At 49.2% G+C, this 16,368-nt stretch overlaps 1 protein-coding gene across 1 annotated transcript; it reads right to left on the reverse strand.

Moving 5' to 3' along the window:
- Nucleotides 1–2,159: 2,159 nt before the first annotated feature.
- LOC147991218 (uncharacterized) lies at nucleotides 2,160–3,660 on the reverse strand. Its single transcript, XM_087521189.1, has 2 exons — nucleotides 2,908–3,660; nucleotides 2,160–2,813 (listed from the first exon to the last, which is right to left on the reverse strand). The coding sequence occupies exons 1-2, from the start codon at nucleotides 3,507–3,509 to the stop codon at nucleotides 2,705–2,707; spliced, it is 711 nt and encodes a 236-aa protein (XP_087377315.1). The 5' UTR covers nucleotides 3,510–3,660; the 3' UTR covers nucleotides 2,160–2,704.
- Between the last annotated feature and the right edge of the window lie 12,708 nt (nucleotides 3,661–16,368).

Consider the following 16,368-nt stretch of genomic DNA (forward strand, 5'->3'; position numbering starts at 1 on the left):
TGTGGTCAGGCATTGGTTTTTTGGCTCCTCAAATCCTCGGATAATCAGCAAACCTCTAAGTCGTAGGATTACTGTATCTTTCCATCTGATAGCTGGATAATTTCGGCACTGCTCACGGAAGAAGCAAAAATTCTTCCGAAACGTTTGAGTAAGTGCAAATCAATCGCCATGTATGGATAATGGATGACATTCCATGGGCCTTGAATTTCTATACGGTTTTCCATTCAAGGATGAAGATTCAATTCGTGGAACAAACAGCCGATGTAGAAGAAAAATTAAGATTCATCGATTCTACAAAATTTTCTATGGAAATCATGTGAATGCTCACCGTATCCGCTAATATTTGTGGTAATATTATGCCGAACAGTTTGTCTAAAGGATGCTATGCCGAACTATTAAAAAAAAGGCTTGTCCCGTGGGATAGCCGGAACATCACCGCCATCGGGCAAGGGGCGCTTGTCAAGTCTGTGCTCACCTCTCAGGTGCTCTACCACATCATTGCCCTCAACCCTCCCGCAAGCACACTCCTTAATATTAACAAGATTGAGCGGGCTTTCTTGTGGGCGGGCACGGATAAAACTACTGGGGCAAAATGCAAGGTCAACTGGAATTCTGTTTACCGCCTCGCGGATCTTGGTGGACTGGGAATACTTGACCTCACTAAATTCGCAAGGGCGTTGAGGCTTAGATGGCTTTGGTTTGAATGGATGGATCCGTCCAAGATGTGGGTGGGGATGGCAAACCCTTGCGATGAGCTAGATCGTGACCTCTTCTATGCATCCTCACGCATCACCATCGGCAATGGTGCACGGGTGCCTTTTTGGGACTCTTCTTGGGTAAATGGAGAAAAGCTGTCCGACATCGCCGCCCCCCCTCCCTCATTTTCGAGGCTTCCAAGCAGAAGAGGTGGAAGTCAGGGATGCCATGCACGAAGGAAATTGGCTAACAAAAATCAAGCTCCCTGACAACTGGACTATGGAGCACATTCGTCAAATTGTAACCCTTTGGGCTTGCGTTAGGGCCATACCGATGGTGGCGGACATGGAGGACAACATTATTTGGAAGCACACGACCGACGGGACATACTCCGCCACCTCCGCGTACCACGCCCAACTTCTTGGGTTGGTGTACTCGCCTATGGGCGCCGCGGTCTGGAAAGCTTGCCCCCCCCCTTCCCCTAAGATGAAATTCTTCGCCTGGTTGGTGATCCAAAACAGGGTCTGGACGGCGGATCGGTTGGAAAAAAGAGGGTGCCCTAACTGTGGGCTATGTCCACTTTGCAAGCAGACAGCGGAAACGGTCAGACACATCTTCTACAAGTGCCGTTTCTCCATTAGGCTGTGGGGAATGATCAAGGGCTGGCTCAATCTTGACTTCATCGACTTCTCAACCTGGGAGACTCAACGTTCTATCAAGGACTAGTGGATCAACATGTCGGGCGACAACATGCCGAATCGAAAAGCGATTGCCTCCCTCATCATGCTAACATGCTGGACCATTTGGTGCGAAAGGAATGCTAGGATTTTCCGACACAAGTCAACCCTTCCGTCCATCCTGTTGTCGAACATCCAAGCCGAGGCAAGGATTTGGGTCACCGCGGATGGAAAACATTTGGGCCTCATCATGTTGGGAGAGTAGTGCCCTTGTAATTCTTGCTTAGCTTTTCCGTGTAAAAGCAACTCTAAACTTCTCTCTTCATTAATGGATTCGGCAAATCTTTTGCCTCCGTTACGGAAAAAAAAACTCTACTGAATGACAGCACACGCGCCCAAACTTCGTTAACAGTAGAGTATTTGTTTGTCACGACTTTCTTGTACCAACAATATAGAGAGGATGTTTGGTTAAGAAGTCCTAGGACTTTTTCTAGTCCCAGAGACTAATCAAAAAAGACTTAGAGTTTTTTTCTAATCCCTATAAAAAAAGTCCTTCCCGTTTGGTTTCCAGGGACTTTTTAGGAACTTTTTCTACTTTTTGAGACTAAAAAGTCCCTGAATCAAACACCCCGAGAGTAACATGCATGCTTGACAGCTCGCTTCTATTTCTTCTTCACAAATTGCAGGCCACGCATATAATGCCACTGCCATCGCAAGCTGTGCAAATGGCTCCACCCAACAGGTATTATATTTTGTTTGAAGATATGGAACAGATTGACAGATATATATTATAAACATAGCTTAATTATTGGATGAAAACAGCCTGACCGAAGCAAAGGTTATCCCGACCGGCAGGTAATTACATATCAAGGAAATGGAATTAAGCTCAGCAGCATCAGCCAAGCAGTACAGCAGATAACAAGCTCGCTTTATAGGTGCTAGATACGTTCATTTGAGGACAAACTTGGGATAAGCTTTTTCGGGCGAAGGAGTAGTGATTAGTACAAGAAACGTTAATTAAGTAGTAGCAGCAGGCGATTGTCGATAGAGCAGAACAAAGAACTTCAGTAGAGCAGTAGTAGTTATTATTATTGATTGACGCCTGAGGTGACCCGGCCGGATCCATTCAAATCTGTCGTCTCCTTCCTCAACTTGTTGCCGGCAATGGCATGCAGCGTCGATCTATCCCTGGAATGATCAGCCTGCCATTTCACACGGCCGAGGATGTCACCGACCAGCCGCCATCCCGGCTCTGCTACGCACAGTACAGTGCGGTGCAGTATTGTACAGTAGACCGCCACCGCCGCGCCACTCGAGATCAACGGCTAGGGTCAGCAGGCCGGCACCAACGCCGGAGAGCTGGCCGCCGCCGTGCTCGCTCCTTCCTCGTCCTCGTCCTCGGCGTCCCACAGGAAGCTCGCGTACGATCCCAGCACATAGCTGCAAGTAAACACTACTAGTAAGCAAGTGATTCGATCGACCACACAGTCAAGAAATAAAAATGGTCGCGAACGATATGGGGGCGCGCGCATACCAGTCGTCGGGCGCGGCCTGGACGGCGCGCTCGAAGTATCCGGCGGCGCGGTCCTTGTCCTGGTTGGCCTCCCAGAGGACGCGGCCGTAGAGGCTGAGCAGGTCAGCGTCGCCGGGGCAGGCGAGCAGGGCGCGGCCGTAGTACTCCTCGGCGCCCGCCAGATCGCGCTCCACCTCGTGCAGGTACTTGCCGTAGTTGCGCAGCAGCAGCGGGTTGTCCGGCTCCAGCCTCAGCACCCTGCGGTAGTGCTCCCCCATGCCGGCGCTCTGGCCGTTGCCGCCGGCGCCTCCGCTGCCCCCGCCGCGGCCGGAGCTGTTGTTGCCCTTGCCGGCGCCCGCGCCGTCGAAGCAGTCCTCCATCGGCGCGTCCTCATCGTTGCGCGTCCGTGGGCGGGGCGAGCGGAGGAGGACGGAGCCGGCGGAGGCTGGCGCCGCGGCGGGGACGGACCCGAGGAGGTCGGCGTCCGACCTGGCGCGGCGGAGCGGGAGGACGCGCGGCGCCGGGGAGAGGGTGGGCATGTGCGGGGACTTGGCGGCGCGGGAGGAGCGGCGGGGGCGGGGGACGAGGGAGAGGGAGCGCGTGAGGGACGAGGTGGCTTCCATGGCGCGGTGCCTGGCTGGCTGGCTGGACTCGCGGGCTGGTGGCTCCGTTTTTATAGCGAGGTCGCGGTAGAAGACTCAAGACGGGGAGAGGGTGGGCCGGTGGCGCGCGCGTGGGCAGGCGTGCGACGGCGAGATTGACGGCGTCACTCAATGGAGTACGCGCGCGAAGGAAGAGTGGCACGTGAAGGTGGGAGGACACGTGTAGGGGACGGCGGCGCGCGCGGATGCGCGGGCGCGTGTGCGCGCTCGTGTGGGGGCAACCCGCGGCGGACGCTGCTGGTTTCACGGTGGCGCAATGCATGCCGTGCCGTGCCTTGGATCTGCCGGGCCGATGGTTTCGGTTTCACGGCCACACTCACGCACACGGCGCGATGTCCCCGTCTCAGATTACTATTATGAGAGGAAACGAAGATCGACGACCCAGAATGGCTGCGATTGCGGCGCGCATGTGTCCGTCTGTTTCCGACCCGGCTGCACGATGAGAAATGACCCATGCATATGGATGGCACGAGAGTCCAAGATAACAGCTGGCCGGCCATGCAACAGTAGTCATGTGAAATACTAGCAGCGGATCGAGGGTTGGGATACGGGATCGAGCTAGTTTATGCAGGCGCCCTTCTTTTTAGCGGAATGCCCATGCTCTATTCGTTTTTGTATTTGCTGATTTTATTGTTTCTATATACTGCATCTTGTATATTGACTATAGCTTAAAAATGCTAAAAAACTGACATCGGTTTTGTAAGCATGACAAAAAAACGTTTTTTAGGCAAATTACCTATCTTGAGCACGGCAATTCCTACAACAAGCATGGTAAATCCTGACAAAAAGACTGAACATGCTAGGATTTGACATGCTTGCCGAAACAAATTCCCGGGCTCACGACACGTAATTTGCCATGTTTAAAAATTGAGAGATTTGTAGTAAAGTCCTTATACTTTGGGCTACTAATTAGAGGCCAGCCGCCGCCTCCAAAAATCTAGGATTCTTTGCCTCCCGCCGGCACCGTCGCTGGTCCGTCCCGTCTCCGATGATTTTAGGACCATGGAGGTAGAGTGGATCTCGGCCCTTACCGGTGGGAGGGTTCTGTTTTTAGAAAAAAAAATCGAGTTTTGTTAGAGTTTGTGCCCTACTCAGGAAGGCGAGATGGCAACGGCTCTCTGAAGATGGAATAAAGGTCTTCCCGCCTAGCCCCGTTTCCGGTGATGCATCTAGCATCATCTGTGGGCATATGGAGGTGTGTCTTCAGCAGATCTGTCTTTGGTGAATTTGCTTGGATCTGTTCGTCGTTCGTCTTTGTTCGTGTGTCTTCAGGTTGGATCCTTTTGATCTACACTCTTCATCTGCGGCGGTTGCTATTCTAGTGTGTTGGTTCTATGGGCCTTAGCACGACGACTTTCCGACTTTCTACTATAACAGGTTTGCTCGGCTCCGACGAGGGAGGGCACGATGACAGAAGCGCACATTCGGCTCGCTTCAGTGCGTGTAGTCGTCGCTAGGTGGTCTACAAATCTAGATGCATTTTTTTTATTATTTCTAGTGCTTTTTTACAGCAAATAGACTATATTTCTCATATAATAGTCATAACATTTACAGGTAAATGAGAAATAAAATCAGGGATAACAGCATCCTAAGAACCAGGAGATCTAGTAGTAAAGGAGTGTCTTGCTAACTCGTCTGTCGTGGATCTAAGACTGACAGTAGAATGGGGGTAGGTATGAGGAGGCAAGATCCTAGCTACGAAGTAGTTGTACACACGAGTTTTACGAGTTCGGGCCCTTCTCGGAGGAAGGAACAGCCCTACGTCTCGGTGCCCTGAGGCGGTCGACTGGATTATATGTGTGTGTGAGTTTACAAAAGATGCGAACCGTTGTCCCAGAGGAGGGGGTGGCTTATATAGATTGGGCCAGGACCCCAGCCCTCCTCCATTACACAGGGTTCAATGTTCATAAAGGAGGAGCGTTACTAATAACGTCCGAAGTAAAGTGCTATAAATGTCCATAAAGCTATGGTTTAAACCCCGACCGTTGCGGAGTGAAGGGCTTATCATCTTCTGGTGGTCGGGTGTCTTCAAGGTGGTCGAGTGAACACATCTTCATGGTCGAGTGGATGATGATTTCTCTTCGACTGCTTCTGATTCTTTGTAGAGATGTCCTTGGGGAGGGTATGTTGGACAGATCCATGACCCTACCCTAAGTACATAGCTTCATCATTAGCCCCCGAATGGATCAGGGTTTGAGTGAGGAAGGAGTTGGGAACACTTCCGACTCATTCTTTGTGCTATGAGCATATCTTGTTCTGGAACAATGAACTGAGGAGAGTAATTCAACAATGAACTGAGGAGACGACGTCAACTCCTTTTTCAGTCGCCTTGGTCCATTCTTGGTTTTTGTCGAGTAAAGTTTCACGGTAAAACTCCGCATGATAATGTAGAGGACGTTTTCAGTCTGGCAAGTTGCTCTGCTCTCCGCGGATTTCGCGGGATTCAAATTTTGGGGAAGCGCGCCGGATGGGCAAAACTGTGGTAATCGGGACGGATTAGGCAAGTCTCCTCGATCTCCGCGCCACCTTTTTCACCACGTACTGCGCGCACGACTGTTGCGGGATTTGTTTAGATCGCTTGGGTCCACCAGTCAGTCACTCGGGGAATGACCTTATAAAAGGCACCGGACCAGGCCTCTATCCCGTGTGCTCCCATTCTCTTCTCTTCTTCCTCCGACCTCTCTGCCACGCTCGTATCTGCTCTCATCGCCAGACCCTCGCTCGAACTCGATCCGTCGCCATGGGAAAAGAGAAGATGGTGGCACTGGAGCGCGCGAAGAAGGCGACCGTGAAGGCGAAGGGCAAGCGGACCAGCCGGGACGGATCCTCGTCGAGATCCGGCCTGCCGCCGGGCTGGATCCAGGGCGACTGGATCCGCTCGACGATCACCCAGGACGACCTCGACGACCTGGTGGAGGGGGGACTGATCCCCCACAAGTCGGCACGGCTCCCGAGGAACAAGACCGAGCCACAGCCAAGGGAGGGTGAGTGCGTTCTCCTCGCCACCCACGTAGATCGCGGATTCTCATTGCCTCCCCATCCTTTCTTCCGGGGCCTTTTGAACTTCTTTGGGGCTCAGCTCCACCATTTCACTCCAAACACCATAGTCTATCTGGCCGCTTTCGTTTCAATGTGTGAAAATTTCTTGGGCTGTCGACCGCACTGGGGTCTTTTCAAACACATCTTCACCTGCCGCTCCCAGTCAGTCAAAAAGGCCAATCCGAGTGATGATAGGACGCAAGTGATCCAGATGTGCGGGGGCCTGGGGATCCAGATGAGGAGCAAGAGCACCTTCCCAGCAATGATCCTTCCCGACTCGGTCCGGGGCTGGCAGTCGACTTGGTTTTATTGCAAGGACCAGCCGACCCTGGGTCAGTCGACTGGGCTTCCTCCCTTTTCTTTGGCTCGAGTGGAGAAGCCCGCCCCTCTGAAGGTGGTTCCAGAAGAGAAGGCGCAGGTCAAGGTGCTGGTCGAGCGGGTTGTCCAACTCGTCCGCGACGGGGTGACCGGGATGGACCTGCTGGAGGTCTTTCTTGGTCGACACATCCAACTGCTTCAGGCACGCGATCATCCGATGTGGATGTACTCTGGGCTCGAGGATTCCACTCGGATCCACCCGGAGGATGTCAGCGAGGACACCTTGGAGAAGTGGCTGATGGGGATCACCAGCAACAAAGACAACCCTCGGGGGTCTAGGAGGGTGATTCCATTCGACCACTCGCGTCAGCCGGAGCAGGTATGATTCTGTTTTATCAAGTATCTTTCCGATTTACTGTGTGACATCATGTTGATGGTTGACTGAATCTCTTTTGATCGTTGTCTTTTCAGGCCCTCATCGACATGTACTCAATGCCCAATGGAGTGCAGGAGCAAGACGTCGAGGAAGGAGCGAGCGGGGGCGAGAGCGGCGAAGGGTACTCGGATGCCGAGGAGGACGAGGAGAGCGACGAATCGACTGATGACGAAGAGGTTGACTCGCCTCCTCGTAGGGAGAGGAGATCCAGACACGCTCACGACCCGGCGAGCGCTTCGGGCCTGGTGGCCGTGCCGATTAGGCAGTCTTTGAAGCGTCCCAGGACGTCTTCCCCAACACCGACTGAGAAGGCTCCGAAGCAGCCCAAAGTTGTGCCGCCTCTAGCACCGAAAGCACCGAAAGCCACCTCCTCCAAGCTTCCAAAGGCTTTGCCCAGGATCAAAGTGACCGTCCCTACTATCTCCGGGTAATCATCTAACTTGTTCTTTTCGTCGACTCGAATAACAGAACGTAACCGACTAGATGCGGGTCTTTGCAGTGCTGCTACGTCAGGAACCTCTTCTCTCCAGTACTGAGACGAGGAGATGGAAGACGCGGTTACCTCTAACCCAGGTAGAAACTCTTATGATCTTGTTCTTGATTCCTTGGTCGATTGCATTCTAGTGGTTCACTTGGGGTCGAATGATCTGTCTTGCAGCTCCACCCAACGTCATCGATCTTCCAGATGACGATGAAGATGTGGCTCTTAAGCCCAGGAAGAGCAAGAAGGTAGCAGCTGGTAAGATGTCTCGGCAAGGGCCAACAACAACACCGCCCGTCCGTCAACTTGAAGACGCGGGCAGGGCCTCTGTAACCTTCGACGCACCCTTGTCGAGTGAGCACCCCACACCGTCGACTGCACCGGTGATTCCTTCAGTCGTCCAACTCCACGCCACGGAGCTCCAAGATGCCACACCTGGGTCGTCTGCTCTCTTTTTCACCAGCTACCCCGTCCCGGACAACCAGTCGGAAGCGGCTGCGGAAGCCATCCGACAGGCTGACGTGATGATGGAGCGGGTGAAGATGGTGCATGAGAATAGCCAGGCTGCCTACGACGCCAGTGCTGCTCTTCGGGCCAACGTCCAAGTAAGTAGACTTTCCGATTGCTCTTGTTCTATGAGGATATGCTACCCGAAAATTTTTCTTCTACACAATCTCATGTTGTTTGCGTCGAATCAGAGCACCCACTAGGTGTTTTGTTGTCTTTGGTAGTTGCGCTCCTCCACTCGGTCTGGGCGAGTGGGATCTGAACCGGTGGGGGCACGCCAAGTGCACCCACTGGGTGTAGTCCCTGAGACCACGGTCGACTGCTGGCAGTCGACTGGGGTCTGAGTTCTACCTTCCTTTCTTTTCCTTTTCTTCCACTCGACTCAGGCGGACCGGTCGAGTAGGATCTAAACTGGTGGGGGCACGCCAAGTGCACCCACTAGGTGTAGTCCCCGAGACCGCGGTCGACTGCTGGCAGTCGACTGTGGTCTGAACAACTCTTTTTTTGGACCGGGTGGACCTGTCGAGTTGGGTCTTAATCAGCGGGGGCACGCCAAGTGCACCCGCTGGGTGTAGCCCCCGAGACCGCAGTCGACTGTGTGCAGTCGGCTGGGGTCTAAGCGAACTTCTTTAGGTTTTATTCACTCGGAAGTAAACAACCTTTGATCTTATCAACTGACCCGTCTTTTGCCTTCTACAGAAGTCTTGAACTCTTATTTCCAAGTTTGCTGAACTTGAGGAGAAGCAAAGGCAACTCAACCTCGACTTGGAATTGGCCCAGCAGAATCTGAAGAAAGCTCAAGACGAAGCTGCTGGTACGGAAGGTAACTGGCTGTCGACTGACTTTCAATATATTTCCTTGATCTCTTGTTTGATTCGATTGCTTCTTTTGCAGAGAAAATGAAGTTGGCTCTAGAGAAGGACTCGGACCTCACCGCCGCGCAAAAAGCAGCCGGAGATAAAACTGCCCTCGCAGACCAGAAGCTTGCTTCAGTCGGAACGCCGGAAGGGGAAGTGAACAAACTGAAATCTTGCCTCAATGAAGCTAACCATGAAGTGACTAGTCTGAAGAAGGACAAGGTTGCCCTGAATGAAAAGCTGGAGTCCGCGATCCGCAAGAGGAATGACACGGAAGCTTATCTGAGGACTCTCGCCAAGAAGCTCTTGTTGGGGATCGTAGCAGAAATTTAAAATTTTCTATGCATCACCAAGATCAATCTATGGAGTAATCCAGCAATGAGGGGAAGGAGAGTGCATCTACATACCCTTGTAGATCGCTAAGCGGAAACGTTCAAGTGAACGGGGTTGATGGAGTCGTACTCGTCGTGATCCAAATCACCGATGATCCTAGCGCCGAACGGACGACACCTCTGCGTTCAACAACGTATGGTTGGGAGACGTCTCCTCCTTGATCCAGCAAGGTGAGAGGAGAAGTTGAGGGAAAACCTCCGACAGCACGATGGCGTGGTGGTGATGGAGCTCGTGGTTCTCCGGCAGGGCTTCGCCAAGCACTACAGAGGAGGATGAGGTGTTGGAGGAGGAAGAGGGCTGCGCCAGGGGAAGGGTGCGGCTGCCCTCTCTCTCCCTCACTATATATAGGGGGAAGGGAGGAGGGGGAGGCGCCCTAGGGTTCCCTAGGGGAGGGGCGGCGGCCACAGGGGAAACCCTAGATGGGTTCGGGCGCCCCCACCCCTAGGAAACTTGCCCCCCAAGCCGGGAGGGGCGGCTGCCCTAGGGGTGGCGCCCCCACCTCTCCTGGTTACGTGAGATGGGGTGGAAGGGGCGCTCAGCCCCTTAGTGGGCTGATGTGCCCTCTCCCCTTGGCCCATAAGGCCCCCCAACACTTGTCGGGGCCTCCGAAACCCCTTTCGGACACGCTGGTCATCACCTGGTACCCCCGGAATAATTCCGGACTCCAATACCCTTCGTCCAATATACCGGTCTTCACCTCCGAACCATTCCGGAGCTCCTCGTCATGTCCGGGATCTTATCTGGGACTCCGAACAACCTTCGGTAACCACATACTATTTCCCATAACAACTCTAGCGTCACTGAACCTTAAGTGTGTAGACCCTACGGGTTCGGGAACCATGCAGACATGACCGAGACAACTCTCCGGCCAATAACCAACAGCGGGATCTGGATACCCATGTTGGCTCCCACATGTTCCACGATGATCTCATCGGATGAACCACGATGTCGAGGATTCAATCAATCCCGTATACAATTCCCTTTGTCCAGCGGTATTGTACTTGCTCGAGATTCGATCGTCGGTATCCGATACCTTGTTCAATCTCGTTACCGGCAAGTCTCTTTACTCGTTCCGTAACACATCATCCCGTGATCAACTCCTTGGTCACATTGTGCACATTATGATGATGTCCTACCGAGTGGGCCCAGAGATACCTCTCCGTTTACACGGAGTGACAAATCCCAGTCTCGATTCGTGCCAACCCAACAGACACTTTCGGAGATACCTGTAGTGTACCTTTATAGCCACCCAGTTACGTTGTGACGTTTGGCACACCCAAAGCACTCCTACGGTATCCGGGAGTTGCACAATCTCATGGTCTAAGGAAATGATACTTGACATTAGAAAAGCTTTAGCAAACGAACTACACGATCTTGTGCTAGGCTTAGGATTGGGTCTTGTCCATCACATCATTCTCCTAATGATGTGATCCCGTTATCAACGACATCCAATGTCCATGGTCAGGAAACTGTAACCATCTATTGATCAACGAGCTAGTCAACTAGAGGCTTACTAGGGACATGGTGTTGTCTATGTATCCACACATGTATCTGAGTTTCCTATCAATACAATTCTAGCATGGATAATAAATGATTATCATGAACAATGAAATATAATATAATAATAACTAATTTATTATTGCCTCTAGGGCATATTTCCAACAGTCTCCCACTTGCACTAGAGTCAATAATCTAGTTCACATCGCCATGTGATTAACACTCACAGGTCACATCGCCATGTGACCAACATCCAAAGAGTTTACTAGACTCAATAATCTAGTTCACATCACTATGTGATTAACACTCAATGAGTTCTGGGTTTGATCATGTTATGCTCGTGAGAGAGGTTGTAGTCAACGGGTCTTGCCATATTCAGATCCCTATGTATTTCGCAAAACTTTATGTCATATCGTAGATGCTGCTACCACGTTCCACTTGAAGCTATTCCAAATTGTTGCTCCATTATACGTATCCGGTATCTCTACTCAGAGCTATCCGGATAGGTGTTAAGCTTGCATCGACGTAATTCTTTACGTCGAACTCTTTATCACCTCCATAACCGAGAAACTTTTCCTTATTCCTTTAAGGATAATTTTGACCGCTATCTGGTGATCCAGTCCTAGATCACCTTTGTACCCTCTTGCCAGACATGTGGCAAGGCACACATCAGGTGCGGTACTCAGCATGGCATACCGTATAGAGCCTATGACAAGAGCATAGGGGACGACCTTCGTCCTTCCTCTTTCTTCTGCCGTGGTCAAGCTTTGAGTCTTACTCAACTTCACACCTTACAACTCAGGTAAGAACCCCTTCTTTGACTGATCTATTTTGAACTCCTTCAAAAACATGTCAATGTGTGCGTTCTTTGAAAGTACCATCAGGCGTCTTGATCTATCTCTATAGATCTTGATGCCCAACATGTAAGCAGCTTTATCTAGGTCTTCCTTTGAAAAACACTCTTCAAACAACCGTTTATGCTTTCCAGAAATTCTACATTATTTCGGATCAACAATATGTCATCCACATATACTTATCAGAAATGTTGTAGTGTTCCCACTCACTTTCTTGTAAATACAAGTTTCTAACAAACATTGTATAAACCTAAAAGCTTTGATCACTCCATCAAAACATATATTCCAATTCCGGGATGCTTGCTCTAGTCCATAGAAGGATTGTTGGAGCCAGCATACCTTTTAGCATCCTTAGGATCGACAAAACCTTTTATTGTATCACATACAACTTTTCTAACGAAAACTGGTAAGAAAACTTGTTTTGACATCCATCTGTAAGATTTCATAATCGAAAAATACAGCTAATGCTAACAGGATTCCGACGGACTTAAGCATCGCTACGGGTGAGAAATTCTCATCGTAGTCAACTCCTTGAACTTGTGAAAAGACTCTTTCCCACAAGTCGAGCTTCATAGACGGTAACATCACCGCCCACGTTCGTCTTCTTCTTAAAGATCCATTTATCTCAATGGCTTGCCGATCATCGGGCAAGTCCACCAAAGTCCATACTTTGTTCTGATATATGGATCCTATCTCGGATTTCATGGCTTCTAACCATTTGTCGGAATACGGGCCCACCATCGCTTCTCCATAGCTCATAGGTTCATTGTTGTCTAACAACATGATATCTAAGACAGGATTACTGTACCACTTAGGAGTAGTACATATCCTTGTCGACCTATGAGGTTCGATAGCAACTTGATCCGAAGCTTCATGATCACTATCATTAACTTCCTATTCAACAGACGTAGGCGCCACAGAAAACATCTGTCTATGTTGCATCACTCTCTGGTTGAAGTAAAGGTTCGACAACCTCATCAAGTTCTATCTTCCTCCCACTCAATTCTTTCGAGAGAAACTCCTTCTCGAGAAAGGACCCGTTCTTAGCGACAAACAATTTGCCCCCGGATCTGAGATAGAAGGTATACCCAACCGTAACCTTTGGGTATCCTATGAAGATGTGTTTGTCCGCTTTGGGTTCGAGCTTCTCCTGCTGAAGCCTTAAGCATCGCAGCCCCAAACATTAAGAAACGACAACTTTCGTTTCTTGCCAAACCAATGTTCATACGACGTCGTCTCAACAGACTTATATGGTGTCCTATCTACAGTGAATGCAGCTGTCTCTAATGCATAACCTCAAAATAATAGCGGTAGATCGGTAAGAGACATCATAGATCGCACCATATCTCATAAGGTTCGATTACGACGTCCGGACACACCATTACCCTATGGTTCCAGGTGGCTTCAACTGTGAAACAATTCCACAATGTCTTAAGTGATTGCCAAACTCATAACTCAGAAATTCTCATTGATCAGATCATAGGAATTTGATCTTCCTGTTATGATGATTCTTAACTTCACTCTGAAATCGCTTGAACTTTTCAAACGTTTCAGACTTGTGCTTCATTAAGTAAATATACCTATATCTACTCAAATTGTCAGTGAAGATGAGAAAATAGCGATATGCACCGCACGCTTCAATTCTCATTGGATCACACGCATCAGCATGTATGATTTCCAACAAGTCACTTGCCCGTTTCATTGTACCTGAAAACGGGGTCTTAGTCATCCTGCCCATGAGGCATGGCTCGCATGTGTCAAGCGATTCAAAATCAAGTGACTCCAAACATCCATCGACATGGAGTTTCTTCATGCAACTTACGCCAATATGACCTAAGCGGCAGTGCCACAAGAAAGTGGTACTATCATTATTAACTCTACATCTTTTGGCGTGAACATGTGTATCACCACGACCGAGATTCAATGAACCACTCACATAGGGTGCATGACCATGAAAGGTATCATTCATGTAAACAGAATAACCATTATTCTCTAACTTAAATGAATGACCGTATTGCAATGAACATGATCTAATCATATTCATGCTCAACGTAGACACCTGATAACATTTATCTAGGTTCAATACTAATCCCGAAGGCAGATGGAGCGTGCGATGGTGATCTCATCAACTTTGGAAACACTTCCAACACACATCGTCACATCGCCCTCAGCCAGTCTCCGTTTAGTCCGTAGCTTTTGCTTCAAGTCACCAATAATAGTAACTGAACCAGTATCTAATACCCAGGTGCTATCGGGAGTACTAGTGAGGTACACATTAATAACACGTATAAATTTTGTTGAAGTTGCCAGTCTTCTTATCTACCATGCATTTGGGGTAATTCCGCTACCAGTGACCGTTCCCTTTACAATAGAAGCACTTAGTCTCAGGTTTGGGTTCAACCTTGGGTTTCTTCACTGGAGCGGCAACTGGTTTGCCATCCATGAAGTTTCCCTTCTAGCCCTTTCCCTTCTTGAAACCAGTGGTCTTGTTAAACCATCAACACTTGATGCTCCTTCTTGATTTCTACCTTTTGTGGTCTTAAGCACCGCGAACAGCTCCGGGATCAACTCCATCCCTTGCATGTCATAGTTCATCACGAAGATCTAGTAGCTTAGTGATAGTGGCTAGAGAACTCTATCAATCACTATCTTATCTGGAAGTTTAACTCCCACTGCTTTAAGTGATTGTAGCACCCAGACATTCTGAGCACATGCTCACTAGCTGAGCTATTCTCCTCCATCTTGCTGGCAAAAGAACTTGTCAGAGGTCTCACACCTCTCAACACGGGCATGAGCCTGAAATCCCAATTTCAGCTCTTGGAACATCTCATATGTTCTATGGCATTCAAAACGTCATTGGAATCCCGATTCCAAGCTGTAAAGGATGGTGCACTAAACTATCAAGTAGTCATCAGGATGTGTCTGTTAGGTGTTCACAACATCCACAGACGATGTTATAGGGGTTTGCACATCGAGCGGTGCATCAAAGACGTAAGCCTTCTGTGTAGCAGTGAGGACACTCCTCGGACTATGGACCCAGTCCGCATCATTGCTTACAATATCTTTCAACTTAATCTTTCTCTAGGAACGTATTGAAATAGGGAGCTACAACGTGAGCTATTTATCTACAACATATTTGCAAAGACAATTTAGACTATGTTCATGATAATTGAGTTCATCTAATCAAATTATTTAATGAACTCCCACTCAGATAGACATCCCTCTAGTCATCTAAGTGAAACATGATCCGAATTGACTAGGCCGTGTCCGATCATCACGTTAGACGGACTAGTCATCAACGGTGAACATCTCATGTTGATCGTATCTTCTATACGACTCATGTTCGACCTTTCGGTCTTCCATGTTCCGAGGCCATGTATGTACATGATAGGCTCGTCAAGTCAACCTAAGTGTATTGCGTGTGTAAATCTGGCTTATACCCCTTGTATTCGAACGTTAGAATCATCACGTGGTGCTTCGAAAAAATGAACCTTCGCAACGGTGCACAGTTAGGGGGAACACTTTCTTGAAATTACTACGAGGGATCATCTTATTTAAGCTACCGTCGTTCTAAGCAAATAAGATGTAAAACATGATAAACATCACATGCAATCAAATAGTGACATGATATGGCCAATATCATTTTGCTCCTTTTGATCTCCATCTTCGGGGCTCCATGATCATCGTTGTCACCGGCATGACACCATGATCTCCATCATCGTGTCTTCTTGAAGTTGTCTCGTCATCTATTACTTCTACTACTATGGCTAACGCTTTAGCAATAAAGTAAAGTAATTACATGACGTTTATGTTGACACGCAGGTTATAAATAAATTAAGACAACTCCTATGGCTCCTGCCGGTTGTCATACTCATCGACATGCAAGTCGTGATTCCTATTACAAGAACATGATCAATCTCATACAGCACATATATCATTCATCACATCCTTTTGGCCATATCACATCACAAGGCATATGCTGCAAAAACAAGTTAGACGTCCTCTAATTGTTGTTGCAAGTTTTTACGTGGCTGCTATAGGTTTCTAGCAAGAACGTTTCTTACCTACGCGAAAACCACAACGTGATATGCCAATTTCTATTTACCCTTCATAAGGACCCTTTTCATCGAATCCGATCCGACTAAAGTGGGAGAGACAGACACCCGCTAGCCACCTTATGCAACTAGTGCATGTCAGTCGGTGGAACCAGTCTCACGTAAGCGTACGTGTAAGGTCGGTCCGGGCCGCTTCATCCCACGATGCCGCCGAATCAAGATAAGACTAGTAACGGCAAGTAAATTGACAATATTGACGCCCACAACTGCTTTGTGTTCTACTCGTGCATAGAAACTACACATAGACCTAGCTCATGATGCCACTTTTGGGGATCGTAGCAGAAATTTAAAATTTTCTACGCATCACCAAGATCAATCTATGG

The sequence above is a fragment of the Triticum urartu genome, chromosome 1A (genome assembly GCF_056163025.1).
Source record: "Triticum urartu cultivar PI428250 chromosome 1A, HENAU_Tu73, whole genome shotgun sequence".
NCBI lineage: Eukaryota > Viridiplantae > Streptophyta > Magnoliopsida > Poales > Poaceae > Triticum > Triticum urartu.

Bases quoted from the DNA above. Each gene is read 5' to 3' on its own strand.
- LOC147991218 (XM_087521189.1), bottom strand. From the start codon at position 3,509: ATGGAAGCCACCTCGTCCCTCACGCGCTCCCTCTCCCTCGTCCCCCGC. The intron at 2,814-2,907 runs GTATGCGCGCGC...GTTTACTTGCAG, and splicing joins CAGGCCGCGCCCGACGACTG to CTATGTGCTGGGATCGTACG.